Raw genomic sequence first — 25039 nt, 5'->3', positions numbered from 1 at the left:
ACTTGCATTGCTACTTTCACTGAACTATGGTCTTGGACCCCAGGATTCCTCTGTACCCTAACTGTATGACTTTGAAACTCACAGTAATGTTCAGGAACCTCAGTCTAGGTTATTTCTAGGATATTGGCTCAAAACCAAGACTTAGTAAAAAGAGATAGAATTGCAGGAATGCTACAATCTTATCTACAGTTGGTAAGCTGGCAAATCTTAAATGTTTGAAATTAAATTATCAAATGGGACACTGATTTCTATTTTTAGTTAATAGCACATCATAGTGGAAATCCCACCCCAATGTCCCAATATTCATAAACTCTGCCTATTGTAATCATTTTGTTTTGCATAATTTTTTCAGTAGATATACAAGGTCTTTCTCTTAAGAAATAAATTGACCGTTGACAAACGAAAACTTAATAAGCTGATTACCTTGAGGCAAACACCCAGTACTGGCCTGCTGTCAAACACCTATGAGATTAGAGAATATTAATGAACACAAAAATAGATTTTCCCAAACTATATAGGCATCCGTTAGTCTCATGAGACCATGGATTTGCGCCTTGGAAGGTTTCCAGGGCGCAGACCTGGGCAAGGTTGTATGGAAGACCAGCGGTTGCCCATGCTGCAAGTCTCCCCTCTCCACGCCACCGATGTTGTCCAAGGGAAGGGCATTAGGACCCATACAGCTTGGCACCAGTGTCGTCGCAGAGCACTGTGTGATTAAGTGCCTTGCTCAAGGACACACACGCTGCCTCAGCCAAGGCTCGAACTAGCGACTTTCAAATCACTAGGCGAATGCCTTAACCACTTGGCCACACGCCAACACTAACTATAACCAAAGCAAATAGATAGATACTAAAGTAAGGTTCATATTAACATTCACATAAGCAAACCATTGTAGAATTAGCACAAAACACTAAACACTGTAATGGCCACTCTCTCAGGATCTTTACATTACCTTTATTAGTAAAGGGAGAATCTGAGTGTACACAAGAACAGGAAAATGAATATCCCAAGATCGTACGGCATATAACATCATAGCCACATCACAGCGGTACTTGGAAAAGTAGGTCGGCATGGCAACATCACAGTTAATGCCACACTTTAGGGCATCAGCTGTATGATTGGCATTTGATTCCTGCCGCTGTCTGTGAAGACTTACTAAGTTCCTCCTGTGACCATGAGGGTTTCCTCCAGATGTTCTGGTTTCCTCCCACATTTCAAAGACACAAGGTTAAGGTTAGTTGGTACCATAAGTATAGCACCACTTAAGGCTGTTCAGCACAAAGCTTGATGATTTGATTTAATGCAAATGATACACTTCATTGTACATTTCAATGAATATGTGACAAATAAAGCTAGTATCTTTAATATTTATTTTTGGAAACACTGGGAGGAACAAAACTACCTGTCCTACCCAGATAACTTGTGAAGCTAACACAGGTCTCAAATGCAGCAGGTTATATAATTTTGACAATCTTTTTGACAAATAGCAACAATCAAATACAATGGATTTTGGTTAACTGGGACAACTCTTAAAGAACAAAAACTAATTGAGTAAATAGCTGGGATTCCCTTAATTTATTTCGTACACTATGTCACTTAATTGGGACAGGAGACAGTTGCCGAATAGTTTCTAACTAGCATCAGTCACATTAACTTGTGTGGCTGTTAAACACTATACTGTGCTTAGAGTGAACAGTTTTGAAATCACATCAATTGCTTGTGTTTGGACAGGATTTTTGTTATTGATATTTGGCAAAAAATAAGCAGTAAGACAATTCAGAATTGTTTTGTTCACTGCAGTTTCAAGCTTGGAAATGCCAGAAATGGGAGTGAAAATTAAACTATTTCACTATTTCAACAAGTTAGGAACTATGAAGAATTGAAGGTATTGATTATCATCTTGAATGTTACCTTTGGTCACCACCAGGCAGTCAGTTCTCATCTGTGGCTCCAAGCAGCTGTTTGCATGCAGGGGTGGCCACACCCTAGTACATCATTTTGACAGGTATGCTAAACCAGGTGAGGTAGCTGGTGGGTCCCATACCCCAGTGATATAGGGACATGCCTGTTCTAGCATCCCAAGTTAGCTCTGGTGGACTTGGGAGGGTGAAATCTATAGTGAGAAAGGAATCCAGGTTATTTTCTCAAGTGCAACACTCCGTGGAGATGAAAGGCAATGCGAGGCACAGAAGTCATGGTCATCCACTGCAACCAGGAAAGACACCAATTGTGATGTCTACTCGTAGAACTGGACCCAGACTTCAAAGATCAACAGAGTGCAGCTGCCCAGAGCAACGGGTTTTCCACTTTAAAATCTCTCCTGCACAGGATTCATGTCATTGTTGGATATGACGGCCAACCACCAGTAGTATTGACGGTGTTCTAATTTGTTCTGTATTTCAATTAAATACATAATTTCTTACTCAGTTAAATGATAGATTGTCTTTTTTTTATATATACTTTTTAACTTTCCATGAAACTTTGGCTATTTAGCGCAACCATTTATTTGGGCCAAAATGTACTGGTCCTGATGTGTCCCAATTAACTGGAATCCACTGCATTTTAAGTTTGAGGTGGTAGATTTTTATTAACCTCAGAAGTACGATCATTAAGACTGGAAATACAGAGATACAGACTGATGATCCAGTGAAATCAATTCAAATGCCATCAACAGCCTGGAAAATTTACCAAATCAGTTAATTAAACAAATTCTAGAATTAAAATGACTTGTCTAAAGCCTCAGATTGCCAAAAAGGCTCAAGAGATTGCAGATTCTGGAATCTGAAACAATAAACAATCTGCTGGAGGAACTCAGCTGGCCTAGCAGCATCTGTAGATGGAAAGGAATTGTCAAAATTTTCAAAGATCAGAGCTCAAAGTAAATTTATTCATTTTCTTCCAGGCATTTGCGGTAAAAAAGAGAAATACAATAGAATCAATGAAAAACTGTACATAAACTGACAAATGTGCAAAAGACAAACTATGCAAATTTAAATAAATAAATAAATAAATAATATTGGGGACATGAGTGGTAGGGTCCATGAATATAAGTCTATAGGTTGTGGAATCCATTCAGAGTTGAGGTAAGTGAAGTTATCCATGCTGGTTCAGGAGCCTGATAGTTGAAAGGTAATGAATGCTCCTGAATCTGGTTGTGTGGGTCCTGTACCTCCTTCCCAATGGCAGCAGCGAGATGAGAGCACGGCCTGGGCACTGGGGGCTTCTGCATTAGGCCTAGTTTTGACTTGGAATGTTAATTCTTTCCCACTCTTGGAGACTGCTCAACCCGCCGAGTTCCTTCAGTGGATTGATGTCAGGAAAACATTTGCTTCACTGTTGTCCCTTAGAGAATGGAGCTTATCTTGCATACAGTTCTAAAGAGACTTGGGGTTCTCTTGCCAGTGATGCCATATAAAACATGGGAGTGGAATTAGGCCATTCAGTTTGAGCCTGCTCCGCTGTTCAATCATGATTGATTTATTATCCCTCTAAAGCCTATTCTCCTGCCTTCTCCCCGTAACCTTTGACACCTTTACTAATCAAGAACTTATATCAAGAACTCTGCTATATTTATACCCAATGACTTGGCATCCACAGCCGACTGTAGGAATAAATTCCACAGATTCACCACCTTCTGGCTAAAGAAATTCCTCCTCATCTCTGTTGTAAATGAATGAATGAATTAAAAAAAGCTAAGCAAAACATGCAAGAGTCCTCTTACTGAATGGCAGAACAAGAGTAAGCAACTCATTTTCTTGTTGATTGATCGAGACAAAAAACTACGTACTCTTACAAGAAAATAAATTGATTTACCTTAACAAGGTTTACAAGGATATGGAAGTCCCGCACAGCTAGATTCCACCGTAACAGCTTCTCTACCTGCACCTGAGACCAAAGCTGTGTTAAAGTAGGGCTGAAAAAGACATAGCAAAACCATCACATTTGTTCCCCATTTATTAGCTTTATGCTACAGCACAAACAGCTATTATCTCCTTCACAAAACAAATGCACTGGATAATGTTTCAAGTATAAACATCTCATTGGTATACAGTGCCTATAAAAAGTATTCACGCCCCCCCCAGAAGTTTTCGTGTTTTATTGATTTACAACATTGAATCACAGTGGATTTAGTTTGCTTCTTTCCACACTGATCAACAGAAAAAGATTCTTTCATGTCAAAGTGAAAGCAGATCGCTACAAAGTGATCTAAATTAATTACAAATATAAAACACAAAATAATTTATTGCATAGGTATACACCCCCTTTAATATAACACACCAAATCATCACAGGTGCAGCCAATTGGTTTAGAAGTCACATAATTAGTTACATGGAGATCACTGTGTGCAGTCAAGGTGTTTCAATTAACTGTACTAAAAATACACCCGTATCTGGAAACTGCTGGTGAGTCAGGATCCTGCCAAAAACTACACCATGAAGACAAAAAAGCACTCCAAGTAACTCCTTAAGAAGGTTATTGAAAAACACAGATCGGGAGATGGATACAAGAAAATTTCCAAGTCACTGACTATCCCTTGGAGTACAGTTAAGTCAATCATCAAGAAATGGAAAGAATATGGCACAGCATCTGTCTAGAGCAGGCTGAACCCAAAAACTGAGTGACCGTGCAAGATGGCGATAGTGAGGGAAGTTACCAAGAGACCTATAACAACTCTGGAGGAGTTACAAGCTTCAGTGGTTAAGATGGGAGAGATTGTCCATACAGCAATAATTGCCTGAGTGCTTCACCAGTCGCAACTTTATGGGAGAGTGGTAAAGAGAAAGCCATGGTTGGAAAAAAAACCTCACATAAATCTTGGCTGAAGTTTGCCAGAAGGCATGTGAGGGACTCTGAAGTCAGCTGGAAGAAGGTTCTATGGTCTGATGAAACCAAAATTGAGCTGTTTGGCATGAGTCAAACACCGCAGATCATCAAACGCACACCATCCCTACCGTGAAGCATTGTGGTGGCTGCATCATGCTGTGGGGATGCTTCACTCTGCAGCAGGCCCTGGAAGGCTTGTGAAGGTCAAGGGTAAAATGAATGCAGCAAAATACAGGCAAATTCTGGAGGAAAACCTGATGCAGTCTGCAAGAGAACTATGACTTGGGAGAAGATTTGTTTTCCCTCAAGACAGTGAACCCAAGCATGAAGTCAAAGCTACACAGGAATGGCTTAAAAACAAGAAAGTTAATGTCCTAGAGTGGCCAAGTCAGAGTCTAGACCTTAATCCAATTGAGAATTTGTGGCTGAACTTAAAGAGCCATTCACTCATGATCCCCGTGTAATCTGATAGAGCTTGAGCAGTTTTGTAAAGAAGAATAGAGAAAAATTGCAGTGTCCAAAAGTGCAAAGCTGACAGACTCAAGGCTGTAATTGCTGCCAAGGATGCATCAACTAAATACTGATTTGAAGGGGTGAGTAATTATGGACCATAAATTATTTTGTTTAGTAATTGTAATAAATTTAGACCAATTTGTAAAAATTGTTTTCATGTTGACATGAAAGAATCATTGCTATTGATTAGTGTGAAAAATCCAAATTAAATCCACTGTGATTCACGTTGTAAAACAATAAAACATGAAAACTTCCGGGGGGCGGGGGGGGGGGGGTGTGAATACTTTTTATAGGCACTGTAAATAGATGAAAACAGACAAAATTATGCAAGCTTGTGTTTCAGTCAGAATATCAAGCGTGATTAAAATATTTCATTTCCTCCTCATGATAAGCACTCAATGACACATACCATTTCTCAATTGTTTGTCAATGTCCAGTTAATCTTAAATCATTTAATCCTTAAAAGACATTCCAGTCATATGCTCTTTTGTCTGAACCTTGCCATTTTGCTCCTAGAGATAGTTTTATTGAGGTACTGTAATGGCTAACATAAAGAAAATGGCAACGGTGCAAGATCTGCTTTACCTCAGATGAATCAGACGGTGTACCAGCTGGAATTTCCTTTATTGATGCATTCAGTTCTCTCATCATCACCCGGTAGAAGACCAAAAATGTTTGCCTGTACAGAAGTTAAGCAGATTATTTTACTGTTTTTTTCCATCTATTCTGGGTCCATTTTCTTTTACATCAACAACTAAAAAAGGTAGGAATTGAACACAATGCCACAGTATACAATGTATGTTAATGATGGTAATGGTCTTAGGAAAATCATTTTCCAATAGGTATCACTGGATTGTGAATGTGAGCAAAGAATACTTTCACTGGCACTTTGCCAACTAAGATCAGATAAGTCAGTGTAGGCTGGGTTGTGAGTACATCAGCATTTGGTATGGCGGATCCAATGTGCAGGATTGAAAGAGGTTGCAGAGGGTTGTAGGCTCAGCTGGCTCTATCATGAACACCACCCTCCCCACCACCGAGGATATCTTAAACAGGCAGTGCCTCAAGAAAGTGACATCCATCATTAAGGATCTTAACTCTCCAGGACATGCCCTCTTCTCATTAACATAATTGGGGAGAAGGTACAGGACCTTGAAGGTGAATAATCACCACTTTAAGAGCAGCTTCTACCCCTCCACCAGCTCTCCATGGTCCAGAACCCAAATCTCACTATTCTGCTTTTGCACTATTTATTGTAACACATAGTGATTTTTTAAAACATCCTTCACATACTGCTGCAACAAGACAACACATTTCACGATATATGTTAATGATAATATATCAAGGATCTGATTGCTGTAATTTCAATTTATAAGATTGCTATGTTTGCCTAAAACACTATTCTATTCAAACCTGGTCAGCGTTGGAAACGTCAGTGAGTTACCATCCTTGGTTGAGTTCAATAGCTCAGGAACACCCACACCAGCAATTTCCTCCACAGATTTCAACACGTCATCTGTATGTTTCAAATAAATACTGCCAACACAGTAAAAATATTTAATAGGAAATTAACAATAAACGGTATGGAGTAGTTCATTATTTAACATTTCTCAATTACTCTGGATGATATGTAACAAAAAGCAAATTGAATATTTTAAACAACATACCCACAAAATACTGCAGGAATTCAGCAGGTCAGGCAGTTTCTTTGGAGGGAAATGAACATTTGACATTTTGGGTTGAATTTCTTTATTAGGATAGAAAAGAAAGGGGACAGAAGCCACAATAAGGTGGGTTGAGGGGGAGGAGTACAAGCAGGCAGCTGATAGGTGAGACCAGGTGAGCAGGAAAGTGAATGGGCTGGGCAGGAGGAAGATGTGAGAAGCTGGGAAGGGATAGGTGGAAATAGTAAAGGTCTGAAGAAGGGACCCGATAGGAGAGGACTGTGGAATAAAGGGAAGGTGGTGGGAAATTAAAGGGAGATGATGGGGAAATTCTCACATCATTCCCCCTGCGCTACCCACATGCCTTCCATCATCTTATTCAGCCCCCTTCCTTTCCAGTCATGATGACAGGTCTTGGGTCAAAACATCAACTGTTTATTTCCCTCCATAGATTAGTCGCCTCACTAATAGGAAGGATGTGGAAGCATTAGAAAGGGTACAGAGGAGATTTACCAGGATGTTGCCTGGTTTAGAGAGTATGGATTATCATCAGAGATTAAGGGAGCTAGGGTTTTACTCTTTGGAGAGAAGGAGGATGAGAGGAGACATGATAGAGGTATACAAGATATTAAGAGGAATAGGTAGAGTGGACAGTCAGCACCTCTTCCCCAGGGCACCACTGCTCAATACAAGAGGACATGGCTTTAAGGTAAGGGGTGGGAAGTTCAAGGGGGATATTAGAGGAAGTTTTACTCAGAGAGTGGTTGGTGCGTGGAATGCACTGCCTGAGTCAGTGGTGGAGGCAGATACACTAGTGAAATTTAAGAGACCACTAGACAGGTATATGAAGGAATTTAAGGTGGGGGGGTTATATGGGAGGCAGGGTTTGAGGGTCGGCACAACAATGTGTGCCGAAGGGCCTGTACTGTGCTGTACTATTCTATGTTCTATGTAAGGGTGAATTAAGAATTGGTAAAATATGTTGGTCTAGCCAGCAATATTGATCTCCCACCCACTAAGGAATTTTCAAAAACTGTACTATAAACTATGTCAGTTTAACTGGGTTCCAGGGGTCAAAAGATTGTTTGGTCCTCAGTGTGCAGTGGAGAGTAATGTTAAAGGACCAACCAGGTTCTAGATGAATGCTAGAACAAGATGATCTCACTCAATGTTGCAAGAACTAGTATTGATATAGATTGCACTTCATCAAAATTAAATTACGCCAATAAAAAACAGCATTCAGATATCGAGGGTCAAGTTTTATCCTGGCCAATTCATGTAATTACTAGTTTCACTTACCATAAGAGTGTTTCCAGAGCTTCATTATACTTATTACCTTTCTCTTTTTCTCCAGAAGGTGAAACCCAGGATTGGCACAAGAAGCCTCGTGCTATTTGTGCTAAATAGAGAACATTGCAAACAGTCATGTCATTTTTTGATGCAATCTTTACTATGCATTTATTATAAGCATCCTTCTATAGCCATATAATAATTACACACGGAAACAGGCCATCTCAACCCTTCTAGTCCGTGCTATACATTTCTTTTTCTGCAAACTATCTTCAGATCTCTCCCAGCATGTTTATTAAAAAGGTGCTATCAGACAGAAAAGTGGAACAAAAATTAAAATAGACCATTACAAAGAACATACAGAACAAGATTGAATTGAATTTATCACTTACATCCTCCATAAACATGAGTAAAAATCTTTATGTTATATCTCTGTCTAAATTTGCAATGTGCAGTTTATAGTAATTTATAATAAATAGTATGTACAACAGGACAGTCAATATAACATAAAATACAATTGTATCAGCATGAATTAATCAGTCTGATGGCTTGGTGGAAGAAGCTGTCCCAGAGCCTGTTGATCCTGGCTCTTATGCTGCGGTACCGTTTGTGGTTGGGGTGACTTGGGTCCCCAATGATCCTTCAGGCCCTTTTTACACACCTGTCTTTGTAAATGTCCTGAAAAGCGGGAAATTCACACCTACAGATGCGCTGGGCTGTCTGCACCACTCTCTGCAAAGTCCTGCGATTGGGCCAAGTACAGTTCCCATACCAGGTAGTGAAGCAGCCAGTCAGGATGCTCTCAATCGTGCTCCTGTAGAAAGTTCTTAGGATCTGGGGGCCCTTACCAACCTTCTTCAACCGACTGAGGTGAAAGTGGAGCTGTTGTGCCTTTTTCGCTACACAGCCAGTATGTACAGAACACGTGAGATCCTCGGTGATGTTTATGCTGAGGAACTTAAAGCTGTTCATCCTCTCAACCCCAGATCCATTGATGTCAATAGGGGTTAGCCTGTTTCCATTCCTCCTATAGTCCACAACCAGCTCCTTTGTTTTTGTGACATTGAGGGAGAGGTTGTTTTCTTGACACCACTGTGTCAGAGAGATGACTTCTTCTCTGTAGGCTGTCTCATTATTATTTGAGATTAGGCCAATCAGTGTACTGCCATCAGCAAATTTAATTAGCAGATTGAAGCTGTGGGTGACAACACAGTCGTGGTTATACAGAGAGGAAAGGAAAGGGCTTAGTACACAGCCTTGAGGGACACCTGTGTTGAGGATCAGAGGGGCAGAGGTGAGGGAGCCCACTCTTACCACCTGCCAGTGATCTTTCACGAAGTCCAGGATCCAGCTACACAAGGCAGAGTGAAGGCCGAGGACTCTGAGTTTCTTGTCAAGCCTGCAGGGAATTATGGTGTTGAGTGCTGAACTGTAGTCCAAGAACAGCATTCTCACATAAGCATCCTTCTTCTCCAGGTGTATAAGGACAGTGTGTAGAGCCGTGACTATTGTGTCATCTGTCAATCGGTTGTGTCGTTAGGAGAATTGTAGGGGTCCAGTGTGGGTGGTAGCATGCTGCAGATGTAGTCCTTGACCAGCCTCTCAAAGCATTTGCTTATTATTGAGGTGAGTGCGACAGGACACAGGTCACTCAGACATGTTACCTTGCAAGTTATGTGTCATTCAAGTCGTACTGAAACTGTAAATGCAAGATACAACGAAAGACAGACATTATCTAATGGAAAGAAGCAAAATTAATTGAATTAATGTTGCATATTAGTATTCTTCCTCTAAAAATTCTACCATAACGCTCTGATGCTCCAAGAAATCTGCACTCCTCCAACTTCACCCTTGTCTTACACTATAATCACTTTATTATTGGTCCCTCGCCTTCAAATACCTGGTTCTTGAATTTCAGAATTCATTCTTTAAGCCGTTCTCTCCTCTGTAGCATTAATCTCTATCTCTGACCAAGTTTCCAACAAAAAATCAGCAGTCTGGGATATTAACTCTGTTTCTTTCTCCACAGATGTGTACATCCTGCATTTTCTGTATTTACATTTGGAAATCAAATGTAGCATAGTGGTTAGTACAATGCTATTACAGTTCGGACGTCAGAGTTCAATTCTGACGTCATCTGTAAAGTCCTTCCCACGGAATGTGTGCATTTCCTCTGGATGCTCTGATTTCCTCCCACAGTAAAGAGGCATTACAATTAGTAGGTCAATTGGTCACTATAAATTATCCCTTGATTAGGTTAGGGCTAAACCGTGGGTTGCTGGGCAGTGCATCTCGAAGGACTAGAAGACTTATTCTGCAATGTATCTCTAAATAAAAGATAGACAAATAATGATCCCGATAAAGGGATTGTTGAAAATTATGTGAAAGGCTCTGTATCAAAGCAGACTACTTTTATTGTGAAATAGCAGCTTCCAAACTTCAAATCTTGGTGAATGAATGAATCAAGGTAAACAGCTGTGAAGCTGGTCCATACCAAATTTAAAAAATCCATTCCTTTTTACGTGTCGACCCACAAATTCAAAGTGGCATTTACAACAGATCAAAGATTATGCTTAGTTCAAAAAAAAATTCCATATGTCTTCTTCCTATACTAGCCTTCCAACAAGTCTGTGTTACCTTAAGACATTCTCCACAGTCAAGAAAGCTCACCAATGCCTCTACTTCTGAGCAGGCTGGAGAAAGATGGACTCACGACCTTCTACAGATGCACAGTTGAGAACATCCTAACATGTTGTATCATTGTCTGGTATGCAAACTGTACTACGACGGACAGGAGGGTGCTACGACGGGTAGTTAAATCCGCCATCAAGAACATATATACAGAAAGGTGTTGGAGAAAGGTCAGCAACATAAAGAAGAATCCCACTCCCATCAGGGAAGAGGCTATGCAGCATCCACGTCAGGACCACCAGACTCAAAAACAGTCATTCCCCCTAAGTTGTCAGGTTGAACAACATCTCCGCAGTTAATGCACCCCACCACCACTACATACATGTCACCTAATGCCACTTTATGTACATTGTCTGCATCATAACAGACACTTGTACATTGTGTTTTATAGGATTGCTTTTATATTTATTATTTGTGTTTTTTTAAAAATTTTGTATTGTGTTCTTTATACTTATTGTTTTTTTTATGCTACACAATTGGAGTCACAATCACTTCATTCTCCTTTAGACTCGTGTACTAAAGAATGATCATAAACAATCTTGTGTCTTTCTCAATTCCCAACCCAAATTGTAAACATAACAGTAAAAATAAAAGAATCAAGACAAACCTATTTTCTCCTTGTACTGGTTGTCTAAAGATCTTGATATGACAATGAGCAGCTGGGTAAGAGTCACTGCTGAGGCACAGCTGGGTATAGTGGTTTGGAAGTTCTGCAGATAGTGGAAAGTCTGCCTATAGTGAATGGAGATAACATTTTATAAACTACACCAGACTGCATTTTCCAAACAGACTAAATGAAAATTTCACTTGCTTTGTACTCTCCAAAAAAAAAATATTGGAACATTAAGAGAACTGCTCTGGTGACAAAAGTAGGTAAAAAGAGGGGAAAAAAATCTGCAATCTCTAATGTCCATCCTTACAATAAATAGTCAGAAAATGGGAAGAAAATATTTGAGTACTTGCTGACTGATTTCAAAGACAGATGAAAATTAACCATATTAAGGTGTAATTTGTCAAGGGAGACCAATTTCCTTCCCAAAACAAGTTAACCAGCAGGGTTTTAATAGCAACACATACAAAGTACTGAGTTCCTCCAGTCAATGTTTGGGGCTGAGACCTTTCATCAGGGCTGGAGAAAAAAGAAGATGAGGGATCAGAGTAAAAAAGTGGGGGAAGGGGAGGAAGAAACAAAGTGAAAGGTGAAACTTACCATTCGGGAGAATGCATATGTGGTAGCTTAACAGCGGGGAGGTTATGCTGCAACTGTAAGAGGCTGCATCTAGGGTATTGCGTGCAGTTCTGGTCTCCCTATTTGAGGAAGGATATACTGACTTTGGAGGCGGTGTAGAGGAGATTCACCAGGTTGATTCCAGAGACGAGGGGGTGGTGTGGAGAGATTGAGTTGCCTGGGACTATACTTGCTGGAATTCAGAAAGATGAGAGATCTTATAGAAACATATAAAATTATGAAAAGCATAGATAAGATAGAGGCAGAAAAGTTGTTTCTACTGGTAGGTGAGACTAGAACTGGGGCTGGGGGACATAGCCTCAAGATTCAGGGGAGTAAATTTAGGACAGAAATGAGGAGGAACTGCTTTTCCCAAAGAGTGGTAAATCTGTGGAATTCTCTACCAAATGAAATAGTGGAAGCTACCTCGATAAATACAGTTAAGACAAGGTTGGATAGATTTTTACATAATAGAGGAATTAAGGGTTATGAGGAAAGAGTAGGTAGGTGGAGATGAGTCCATGGTCAGATCAGCCATGATCTTATTGAATGGCAGAGCAGGCTCGACGGGCCAGATGGCCAACTCCTGCTCCTATTTCTAATGTTGCTTGGATTTCCAGCATCTGCAGATTTTCTGTGAGGGTTTTAATAGCACTTTTCAATAGTGACACTTTCATTAATACCGACTTTTTATTTTCAGCTTAAAAAAAAATCAACTCACTCTCAAATTATCATCGGTGATTTAAATAAGTTATCTGTATCATTAACTAACATGAAGATCTCAATAAAGTACAGTAGTGAAACAAGTAACCTTAATGGGCACAAAAAAAGAAACTAGCTAGTTTCTTCTCAGCAATAAGATTAAAAATTATGTAAAATGAAACTGTGGATTAATGAATTAAGTAGCATGGAGGTCCATTCTTAGAACAATACAGCACAGGAATAGGTCCTTCAGTTCATCGTGTGCACTGAGCAAGGTGCCAATGGAACTAATCCCATCTGTCTGCATGTGGTCTGTATCCTTCTATTTCCAACCTGTTCATGTATCTGCCTAAATACCTGTTAGACATTGCTATCGTATCTGCTTCCACCACTTCTCAAGGCAGTGTATACTAGGCACCTACAACTCCGAGTAAAAATATTGTGCACACCTCCTTTTAACTTTCTCCTTCTCATCTTAAAAGTAAGCCTTCGAGTCGTTGATACCCTCAGAAGATGACTATCTAATTTATCTAAGTTTCTTATAAATTTCATATACTTCTATGAGGTTGCCCCTTAGTCTCCCATGCCTCAGAGAAAACAATCCAACCCCTCATAGCTAATACAAATTCTGATGAACCTCTTTGCATCCTCTGCAAAATCTTTATATGCCTCCTATAGTGTGGCAGCCAGAACTACATAGAATATTTCACGTGTCCTAGGCAGAGATTTCATACAGCTATAACCCAACTGGTTAACTTTTATACTCAGTGCCCTGACTGATGAGGGCACATCTACCACGTGCCTTCTTTACCAAGCTATCCACATGCATCTAAGAGTTCCCACTTTCAGTGAGATGTAGACTTGCTCTAGGACATCCCACTGTAGATTAATTGCCCTCAGGGCCCTACCATTTACTTTCCTTTTGCATTTGAACCCAAAAATGCACCTCCTCACAGTTATCTGACTTGAATTCCATCTGACATGTTCTACCTATATTTTCCAATGGATCCTGCTGTATTCTATGACAACCTTCCCCACTATCCACAACTCCATCAATTTTCTTGTCTTCTGCAACCTTATAAATCAGACCATCTACATCTTTATCCAGTTCATTTATATATACTTTAAGCAAGACCCCTGATGTCTCCCCTAAATTTCCTTCCCTTAACTTTGTACATATGCCCTCTGGTGTCTGCTATTCGTGCCCTGGGAAACAGGTACTGGGTATCCACCCTATCTATGCCTCTCATAATCTTGTAGACCTCTATCAAGTGCCCTCTCATCCTTCTACACTCCAAAGAGAAAAGTTCTCTGCTAACCTTGCCTCATAAGTTGTGCCTTAATCTTCTGGATCAGCCTGCAATGAAGGACTTTGTCAAAAGCTTTACTAAAGTCCATGTAGACAACATTCATTACTCTACTCTCATCATTCTTTTTGATACGTCCTCAAAAAAGTCTAGACACTAGAATACTACAGCACAGTACAGGCCCTTCGGCCCTCGATGTTGTGCCGACCCCTATATTCCTTTAAAAAAAAAGTATTCAACCCACACTACCCCGTAACCCTCTATTTTTCTTTCATCCATGTGCCTGTCCAAGAGGCTCTTAAATACCCCTAATGTTTTAGTCTCCACCACCATCCCTGGCAAGTTATTCCAGGCACCCACAACCCTCTGTGTAAAAAACTTACCCCTGATGTCTCCCCTAAATTTCCTTCCCTTAACTTTGTACATATGCCCTCTGGTGTCTGCTATTCGTGCCCTGGGAAACAGGTACTGGGTATCCACCCTATCTATGCCTCTCATAATCTTGTAGACCTCTATCAAGTGCCCTCTCATCCTTCTACACTCCAAAGAGAAAAGTTCTCTGCTAACCTTGCCTCATAAGACTTGTTTTCCAATCCAGGCAACATCCTGGTAATCTCCTATGCACCCTCTCCATAGCTTCCACATCCTTCCTATAATGAGGTGACCAGAACTGAACACAATACTCTGTGTCATCTCACCAGAGATTTGTAGAGTTGCAACATGACCTCTCTACTCTTGAACTCAGTCCTCCTATTAATGAAGCCTAGCATCCCATAGGCCTTCTTAACTATCCTATCAACCTGTGCAGCAACCTTGAGAAATGTATGGATTTGAACCCCAAGGGCCCTCTGTTCATCCACACTCTTAAGTAACAGACCATTAACCCTGTGCTCAGCCTTCTGGTTTGTCCTTCCAAAATGCATCACCTCACAGTTATCCGGATTGAACTCCATCTGCCACTTTTCTGCCCAACTCTGCATCCTGTCTATATCCTCTTGTAACTTTCGACAACCTACAGCTCCATCCACAACTCCTCCAATCTTCGCGTCATCCACAAACTTACTCACCCACCCTTCTGCTTCTTCATCCAAGTCATTTATGAAAACCACAAAGAGCAGGGGTCCCAGGACAGATACTTGTGGCACTCCACTAGTCACCGACCTCCAGGCAGAATATTTTCCTTCCACTACTACCCTCTGCTTTCTTCCTGTAAGCCAATTTTTTATCCAAACAGCCAAGGTCCCACTGATACCATGCCTCATGACTTTCTGGATGAGTCTCTCGTGGGGGACCCTGTCAAATGCCTTGCTAAAATCCACGTAGACCACATCTACTGCCCTACCCTCATCAATTTCTTTTGTTACCTCTTCAAAAAACTCAGTTAGGCTCGTGAGGCACGACCTTCCCTTCACAAAGCCATGTTGACTATCCTTGAGTAGACTGTACTTCTCCAGATGCTCACAGATCCTATCCTTAAGAATCCTTTCCAATAGTTTGCAGACCACCGACGTCAGACTCACCGGTCTATAGTTCCCAGGATTCTCCCTATTACCTTTTTTAAACAAGGGAACTACATTTGCCATTCTCCAATCCTCCGGCACCTCCCCTGCAGCCAAAGAGGATTCAAAGATCATAGCTACTGCTCCAACGATCTCTTCTCTCACTTCCCACAGCAACCTGGGGTGTATCATGTCCAGCCCTGGGGACTTAACAATCTTGATGTTTTTAAGAAGATCCAACACTTCTTCTTCCTTAATTTCCACATTGTCCAGCACACAGGCTTGTTCTATTTCAACCTCACGCTGATCAAGGTCCTTTTCACTTGTGAATACTGAATCAAAGTGTTCATTTAGGACCTCCCCAACCTCCAGGCACATGTTGCCTTCTTTACCCTTTAGCGGCCCCACCTTCATTCTTGTCATCCTTCTATTCCTCACATACGCATAGAACGCCTTGGGGTTCTCCTTAATCTTACATTCTAAGGCCTTCTCATGCCCCCTTCAAGTTCTCCTAAGTCCTTTCTTAAGCTCCTTCCTGGCCACCCTATATTTCTCATGAGCCCTTCCTGCTTCTTATATCTAACATATGCTTCCTTCTTCTTCTTGACGAGTTGCCTCACGTGTTTCGTCAGCCACGGTTCCCTTTTTCTACCATTTTTTCCTTGTCTCAGTGGGACAAACCTATCCCGAGCCAGAAAAGTGGTCCCTAAACTTCCTCCACATTACTTCTGTGCTTTCGCCCTTGAACATCTGTTTCCAATTTACTTTCGCTAGTTCTTGCCTCATCCCTTCCTAGTTAGCCCCTCTCCAGTTAAGCTACTATGTCGACTCAGGCCTAGGGGGCTGGTGTTAAGCACTTTCCCATTTTGTCTGTTTTTATTCTTTTCCATAGCTATGCTGAAGCTAAGGGAGTTGTGGTCACTCTCACCAAAATGCTCCTCCACCAAGAGGTCTGCCACCTGACCAGGTTCATTACCCAGAACTAGATTCAGTATGGCCTCTCCTCTCGTTGGCCGGTCCACATACTGTGTCAGGAATCCTTCTTGAACACACCTGACAAATTCAGCCCCACCTATCCCCCTTGCAGTCAGGAGGTGCCAGTCAATAAGAGGGAAGTTGAAATCACCCATAACTACAACCCTGTATTTCCTGCACCATTCTAAAATCTGCCTGCTTATCTGCTCCCCGGTGTCCTGAGGGCTATTTGGGGGCCTATAGACGACTCCCAGCACAATGATCGATCCCTTCCTATTTCTGACTTCTGAATTCAATGAAATTTATGAAAGAGGGCCTTCCCCAAACAAAGTCATGCTATCACTAATGCTTTTTTCAAATGCAAATAACTCCTGTCCCTTAGAATATTTGCCAACAGTTTTCCTATCACTTATACAAAACTCACCAGCCTATAATTCGCAAGCACGAGGAAATCTGCAGATGCTGGAATTTCAAGCAACATACATAAAAATTGCTGGTGAACGCAACAGGCCAGGCAGCATCTCTAGGAAGAGATACAGTCAACGTTTTGGGCCGAGACCCTTCGTCAGGACTAACTGAAAGAAAAGATAGTAAGAGATTTGAAAATGGGAGGGGGAGGGGGGAAGCCCAGAGGGTGGGCAAGGAGTATAGTGAGAGGGACAGATGGAGAAGAGGGAGGAAGGGGGGGGGAAGAGAGAGGGGGGGGGGAAGAGAGAGGGGGGGGAAAGAGAGAGGGGGGGGAAAGAGAGAGGGGGGGGAAGAGAGAGGGGGGGGGAAGAGAGAGGGGGGGGGAGAGAGGGGGGAGAGAGAGGGGGGGAGAGAGAGGGGGGAGAGAGAGGGGGGGGGAGAGGGGGGAGAGAGAGGGGGGAGAGGGGGGGGAGAGAGAGGGGGGAGAGAGAGGGGGGGAGAGAGAGGGGGGAGAGAGAGGGGGAGAGAGAGGGGGGGAGAGAGGGGGGGAGAGAGGGGGGGAGAGAGGGGGGGGGAGAGGGGGGGAGAGAGGGGGGGGAGAGAGGGGGGAGAGAGAGGGGGAGAGAGAGGGGGAGAGAGAGGGGGAGAGAGAGGGGGAGAGAGAGGGGGAGAGAGAGGGGGGAGAGAATGAATGAATGAATAAATAAATAAGGGGGTACAAAGGGACTTAGTCTGGGTAGCCTCCAACCTGATGGCATGAACATTGACTTCTTTAACTTCCGTTAATGCCCCACCTCCCCTTCATACCCCATCCGTTATTTATTCGTCTTTTATTATTATTAATTTTTTTCTCTCTCTCTCCTTTTTCTCCCTCTGTCCCTCTCACTATACACTTTGCCCATCCTCTGGGCTTCCCCCCTCCCAGTTTCTTTCTCCCCAGGCCTCCCATCCATGATCCTCTCATATTCCTTTTGCCAATCAACTGTCCAGCTCCATCCCTCCTTCTCCTATCATTTCGGATCTTCCCCCTCCCCCTTTCAAATCTCTTACTAGCTCTTCTTTCAGTTAGTCCTGACAAAGGGTCTCAGCCTGAAACGTCAACTGTACCTCTTCCTAGAGATGCTGCCTGGCCTGCTGCGTTAGTGTATTGCCAGCCTATAATTTCCTGGATTATACCATATGCCCTTCAAAGCCAAAACAATTTGAAGTCCCAGCAATCAGGGTTCAAGTCACACTGCTGTCTGTAAGGAATCTGCTCAATCTCTCTGTGACTCTGTAGGTTTCCTCTGAGTGCTCTGATTTCCTCCTACATTCCGATTTCCATCTGAGTTATTAAGTGTGGGCATGCTATGTTGGCACTGGACACACGATGACACTTGTGAGCTGCCTCAATACATAAGACCTAGGAGCAAAATTAGGCCATTCGGCCTATTAAATCTGCTCCACCGTTTCATCATGGATGATCCATTTCTCTCTCAGCCCCATTCCCCCGTAACCTTTCACATCCTGACTGATCAAGAACCTATCAGCCTCCACCTTAAATACATCCAATGACCTAGCCTCCACAGCAGCCTGTGGCAACAAATTCCACAGATTCACCATCCTCTGGCTAAAGAAATTCCTCCTCGTCTCTGTTCTAAATGGATATCCCCCTATTCCGAGGTTGTGCCCTCTGCTCCTAGACTTTCCCACTACAGGAAACATCCTCTCTACATCCACACTATCTAGGCCTTTCAACGTTCGATAGATTTCAATGAGACCCCCCCCCCCATTCTACTAAATTCCAGTGAGTACAGTCCCAGAACATTCAATCGCTCCTCATATGATAAGCCTTTCACTCTCAGAATCACTCCTGTGAACTTTCTTTGGATCCTCTCCAATGCCAGCACATCCTTTCTTAGATAAATGGACTCAAAACTGCTCACAATACCCTAACTGAGGCCTCTCCAGTGCTTTATAAAGCCTCAGCATGACATCCTTACTTTTCTATTCTTCTCAAAATGAATGCTAACATTGCACTTGCCTTCCTCACTACTGACTCAACTGTATGAGCAGAGAAGATTTAAATAAAGGAGTCATCACACATTCTGGCACTATCACCTATCAGCCTTGTGCATTTCCAGAAATTAATTGGTAGAAAATCTTAACTGCAAACCCACGGTTTTCATATAAACTTTGAGTACAGTGTTGCATCTCCATGACAGCAGAATGTGGAATTATCATGATAAGAGTTTTAAAGCTGTCATTGTATTTACCCAATCCTGCAAAAAGAGTCCTGAGATCTCATTATATTCAGCTTATTGAAACCATCCCAAAGTTCCTTTAAAATTAAATTCTCATCTTCAAGTCCCCATGCCTTTTCTTTTTTGCAATTTTCCTCTCTCTCAGGATATTACAATAATATCCCTCTGAATGTTCTTGCCTTTAGTACAACCCCTCCCCCCACTTTTCTTCATTGTTCTATAGCTGGCCAAGCCTAAAACACTGGAAATTCCTCCTCAAACCGCTCCAGCGGTCCCATCTCCTATAAACCCTGTTTAAGAAAGGAACCTCTCTGATGAAATCAGAGACTCTGCAGATATTGGAAAATCGAGTTACATAATTCAAAATGCTGGAGGAGCTCTTATAGTATTTATGGAAAGAAATAAATAGTCGATATTTGGGGCTGAGAACATTCATCAGATCTGGAAAGGAAGGGGAAAGAAGCCAGAATAATAAGCTAGTGGGAGGGTAAGTAGTTCCAAGCTAGAAGGTGATACAGTAGGTGAAGACAGGTGAGGGGAACGGGGGGGGGGGGGGGGTGGAGGGAGGCCTGAAGTGAGAAGGTGGGAGGTGATAGGTGGAAAAGTAAATGACTGAAGAAAGAATCTAATAGGAAAGGAGAATTAACAATGGGAGAAAGAGAAGGAAGAGGGGCACTAGTACAGGCAAGGAGAAGAAAAGAGGCAAAGGGGAGTCAGAGTGGCTAATGGAAGAAGAGATAATAGGGAAGAAATTACAGGAAGTTAGAGAAATTAATGTTTTTTGGTGGCTACCCGAAATTATGAAGTGTTGCTCCTCAAACCTGCGAATGGCCTCATTGTGGCAGTAGACGAGGCCATGGGCCAACACGTCGGAATGGGGATTTCTATGTTAATTGCTTTGTTTCAGCTGCACGTTTTTGTTATTTTATGTGTAAAGCTGAACACGAAAAATAATGACCAGGTATCACTGAGGATGCACTGTTCCTTTCTCTAACTCTGTTCCACGCTGCAATTTTGAAAAATAAGAAATTCTTTAGTATACCTGAAGAGATCTTCCATTTCCAGTTCACCTTCTCCTGCTTTAAGTCTGTTTGCTAGGACGCCAAGAGCTGACTTTAGCAGTTTACGGTTTTCATTCTGGACAAAGCCACACCTGGGAGTTAAAAATTAAACACCAATTCTGTTGATATGCCACTAAATCTTACCACTCCTAATACTATTCCAGTGAGAAAATAAATCATTTTAACATTACCTTATTATGGAAACACCATCTTCTCTGCATATGCAGGGACTAAGTCTTCCACAATCAAAATAAATCTCTTTGGGTTACTGTAGTCCCTTGACTATCTTGTATAATGGAAAATGACATCTACTGGTATTGTGGCAAAACCACAGCTACTGCCTCACCAGCACCAGAAACCCAGGTTGAAATGGCATCCGTGTGGGGTTTGCTCCTGGTCTTTCAGGTTTTTCCCCCACACATCACAACCTGCAGGCTGGTAGGCTGACTGGCCTCCATAAATTGCTACTAGTGTGCAGATTGGTCGAATCTGGAGAAATTTGATGAAAATAGTTGATGTAGTTTAATCCAGCCAACTGTGAAATGTTGCACCTTGCTAGAACAAACGTAAGCAATATACTATTAAGGGTAAGACCCCCAACAGTGTTGATGAACAGATGGATCTTGGAGTCCAAGTTCATAGCTCCCTGAAAGAGCAGGTTGACAGGACATTTAAGATATATGGCGGGATCGCCTTTATTAGTCGAGCCAGAGTTCAACTGTCAGGAAGTTATGTTGCAGCTTTACAGAACTTCAACTGGGTCACATCTGGAGTAGTGCATAAAGTTCTGATCACCCCATTATAGGAAGCAGAGGGTGCAGAACAGATTTACCAGGACGCTGCCTGGATTAGAGGGCATGTGATATAACGAGGGATTGGACAAATTTGGGTTATATTCTCTGAAGAGGTGGAGACTGAGGGGAGATCTGACAGTAGTTTATAAGATTATGAAAGACATAGATAGAACAGACAGACCATATCTTTTTCCCAGGGTTGAAATATCTAATATCAGATAGCATGCATTTAAAGTGAAAGAGGGTAATTTCAAAGGAATGTGTGGAGCAAACTTTTTTTTTTATATATATATATATATACACACACAGCTGGGTGCCTGGAATGCACTGCGTGGGGTGGCGGTAGAGGCAGATACATTAGGACTTTTAAGGGAGTTTAGATAGGCACATGAATTTGAGGAAAACAGAAGGATACGGACATCGTGTAGCCAGAAGTAGGAATTGTGTAGGATTAGTTTAGCTGGCCATTTGATTACTAATTTAATTGGTTCAGCACAACATTGTGGGTTGAAGGGCCTGTTTGATGGTTCAATAGTTCCATTTAATATCAGAGAAATATATACAATATATATCCTGAAATTCTTTTTCTTTGAAAACATCCATGAAAACAAAAGAGTCGCCCAAAGAGTGAATGACAGAGCTGTGATGTTCTTTCTACATATGATGAAGGGTTAAAATTATTACTGTAAATGGTTAAGAGTCAGAGTAATACAGCATTGAAACATGCCCTTTGGCCCAACTTGTCATTGCTGACCACAGCTAAGTCCACTTGTCCACATTTGGCCTACGTCCAACTGAATCTTTCCTATCCACATTCTTACCCAAATCTATCTTCAATGTTGTACCTGCCTCAGCCGTTTCCTCTGGCAGCTCGTTCCATATGAATACTATCTTCTAACACTATACTTTGCTTCAAGAAGTTGACCCTCAGGCCCTTTTAAAATCTTTCACCTCTCACTTTAAACTTATGGATTTAACCTTTCAGATTCCCTAAAGGTTAACTTGCAGACTGAGTCAGTAGTAAGCAAGGATGCAATGATGAAACATTAATCAGACCACATGGCATATTTTGAGCAGTTTTGGGCCCCATATTTAAGGAAGGATATGCAAGTATTGGAGAGGATCCAGAGGTTGTTCATAAGATTATTCTTGTGATTAACATTTGAGGAACATAAAATGGTTCAGGGCCTGTACTCTCTGGAGTTTAGAAGAATGCAAGAGGAATCTGATTGAGACTAATTAATATTAAAAGGTCTAGAAAGAGTGAATGTGGAAAGGATGCTTCCAATAGCAGGGGAGTCTAGGACCAGAGAGCACAGCCTCAGAATAGAATGACATCCCTTTAGGATGGAGATGAGGGGGAATTTCTTTTGCCAGAGTGTATTGAATCTGTGGAATGCATTCACACAGAAGGTGGCGGAGGCCACATCACTGGGTATATTTAAAGCAAGTATATTTAGGTTCTTGATTAGTAAGGGCATCAAAGGTTATGGGGAGAAGGCAGGAGAATGGGGCTTAGAGGGAAAATGACAGCCATGATCAAATGGTAGAGCAGAGTTCATGGTCTAAATGGGTTACTTCTGCTCCTATGTCTTATTGTTTATGACCTATGCTGTCCAGTTTTAAATTCCCCTTTCTTGCGAAAATGGCTACAGTGGTGCTAGAAATTCTGTGAACCGTGTAGAATTTTCTCTATTTCTGCATAAATGTGACCTAAAATGTGATTAATTCTTCGTGCGAGTCCTAAAACTAGATAAAGAGAACCCAATGAAATAAATAATACAAAAAACATTATACTTGTTCATTTATTTATTCAGAAAAATGATCCAATATTACATGTATTTGTTAGAAAAAGTTTGTGAACCTCTGGGGTAATGCCTTCTACAAAAGCTATTTGGAGTCAGGTGCTCCAATCAATGAGATGAGATTGGAGGTGTGGGATATAGAGATGCTCTGCCCTATTAAAAAAAGACACACAAAGTCAGGTTACTGACAGAGCCTGCTCTTCAAGAAATATCTGTTTATGTGCACCATGCCTTGATAAAAACAACTTTCAGAGGACCTTAGAAGAAGAATTGTAGAGATGCATGAAGCTGAAAAAGGCTACTAAAGCATTTCTAAAGGCCCAAGTGTTCATCAGTCGACAGTAAGGGAAATAGCCTACACAGGGAGGAAACTCAGTACTGTTGCTACTCTCCCTAGGAGTGGGCATCCTGCAAACATCACACCAAGAGCATGATATGCAGTGCTGAAGGAGATGAAAAAGAACCCAAGCGTAACAGCAAAAGACCTGCAGAAATCTCTAGAACTTTGCTAAAGTCTCTGTTCATGTGTCCACTATAAGAAAAACACTGAACAAGAATAATGTTCATGGAAGGACACCACAGAGGAAATCACTGTTCTCCAAAATAATAAATGAATATGTAAACTGCCGCATATTTCAAGTTTGCAAATGATCACCTGGATGTTCTACAATGCTTCTGGGATAATGTTCTGTGACAGATGAGAAAAAGTTGAAGTTCTCAGCAGAAATGCACATTGCTATGTTTGGAAGGAAAAGGGCACTGCACACCAACATCAAAACCACATTCCAACTGTGAAGCATGGTGGAAGGAACATCGTTCTTTCGGGCTGGTTTGCTATCTCAGGACCTGGACAGCTTGCAATCATTGAGGGAACAATGAATTCAAAATTGTATCAAGACATTTTACAGGGGAATGTCAGGGTATCAGTCTGTCACCTGAAGCTTAACAGAAGTTGGATAACACAACAAGATAATGATCCAAAAGACAAAAGTAAATCAACAGAATGGTTTAAAAAGAAGAAAATTTGTGTTTTGGAATGGCCAAGTCAAAGCCCTGACCTTAATCCTATAGAAATGTTGTGGAAGAACCTGAAGCAAACAGTTTATGCACGGAAGCCTACCAACATCCCAGAACTGAAGCAGTTTTATAAGGAGGAATGGCCTAAAATTCCTCCAAGCCAATGTGCAGAACTGATCAACAGCTACCGGAAACGTTTCGTTGAAGTGATTATGTACAAAGGGGTAACACAGTTACTGAAAGCAAAGGTCCACATACTTATTCAAACATACACATCTAATATTGGATCATTTTTCCCAATAAATAAATGAACAAGTATAAAGTTTTTGGTGTTATTTATTTAATTGGGTTCTCTTTATCTAGTTTTAGGACTTGCATGACGATCTCATCATATTTTAGGTCATAGTTATGCAGAAATAGAAAAAATTCTACAGGGTTCACAAACTTTCTAGCTCCACTGTATTTATTTATCTATATCCTTCATGGTTTTATACTCCTCAGTCTCTTACTTTCCAAGGAATAAAGTCCCACCCTTGTTGTTTGGAAGGTACTCAACAGGCCAAAGGGTCAGTTTCTATTCCCTCTCCCTATCCCCCTCTCTATCTATCTATCCCTCACATCTCTAGCACTGGCCATCATTCAGTCATGTTGATCTACTGGAAAGGGACAACTAATTGCTACTACTAAAAGAATTTTATTAAATACCTCGTAGGATCCATTTATTTCACTTACACAGCACAAGCTATCAATTCCTTTCAATATCATTCATAATTCACACACTGTTACACACTTTGTACCCACCAAGCAAAGAGAGTATTCAAGATCTGAAGTAGTAGCTGATAGCACGTGGCCATCCTCTGATACTCTTTTACATCTGATCCCAGAACGTCCACCACACCATTGTTCTCAGCCATCATCACCTGCACAGCAGAAGCAGTGCCTAATTATAATGCAATAACGTTGATCTCTACTAAAAGGCACTGCAAAGAAAAGTCAGAACAATGACTTTACATATTCA

At 41.5% G+C, this 25039-nt stretch overlaps 1 protein-coding gene across 1 annotated transcript in view; it reads right to left on the bottom strand.

Moving 5' to 3' along the window:
* Positions 1–25039, bottom strand: part of fancd2 (FA complementation group D2) — a 174055-nt gene that overhangs the window by 21466 nt on the left and 127550 nt on the right. The window contains exons 31-38 of the mRNA XM_072281001.1: positions 24823–24941; positions 20387–20497; positions 11590–11714; positions 8301–8400; positions 6751–6873; positions 5923–6016; positions 3814–3885; positions 424–462 (exon numbers count right to left, since the gene is read on the bottom strand). Coding sequence (XP_072137102.1) covers positions 424–462; positions 3814–3885; positions 5923–6016; positions 6751–6873; positions 8301–8400; positions 11590–11714; positions 20387–20497; positions 24823–24941 — 783 coding nt within the window. The remainder of the gene's footprint in view (positions 1–423; positions 463–3813; positions 3886–5922; positions 6017–6750; positions 6874–8300; positions 8401–11589; positions 11715–20386; positions 20498–24822; positions 24942–25039) is intronic.

The sequence above is a fragment of the Mobula birostris genome, chromosome 16 (genome assembly GCF_030028105.1).
Source record: "Mobula birostris isolate sMobBir1 chromosome 16, sMobBir1.hap1, whole genome shotgun sequence".
Lineage (NCBI taxonomy): Eukaryota > Metazoa > Chordata > Chondrichthyes > Myliobatiformes > Myliobatidae > Mobula > Mobula birostris.
This window is presented reverse-complemented; position numbering and strand designations above follow the sequence as displayed.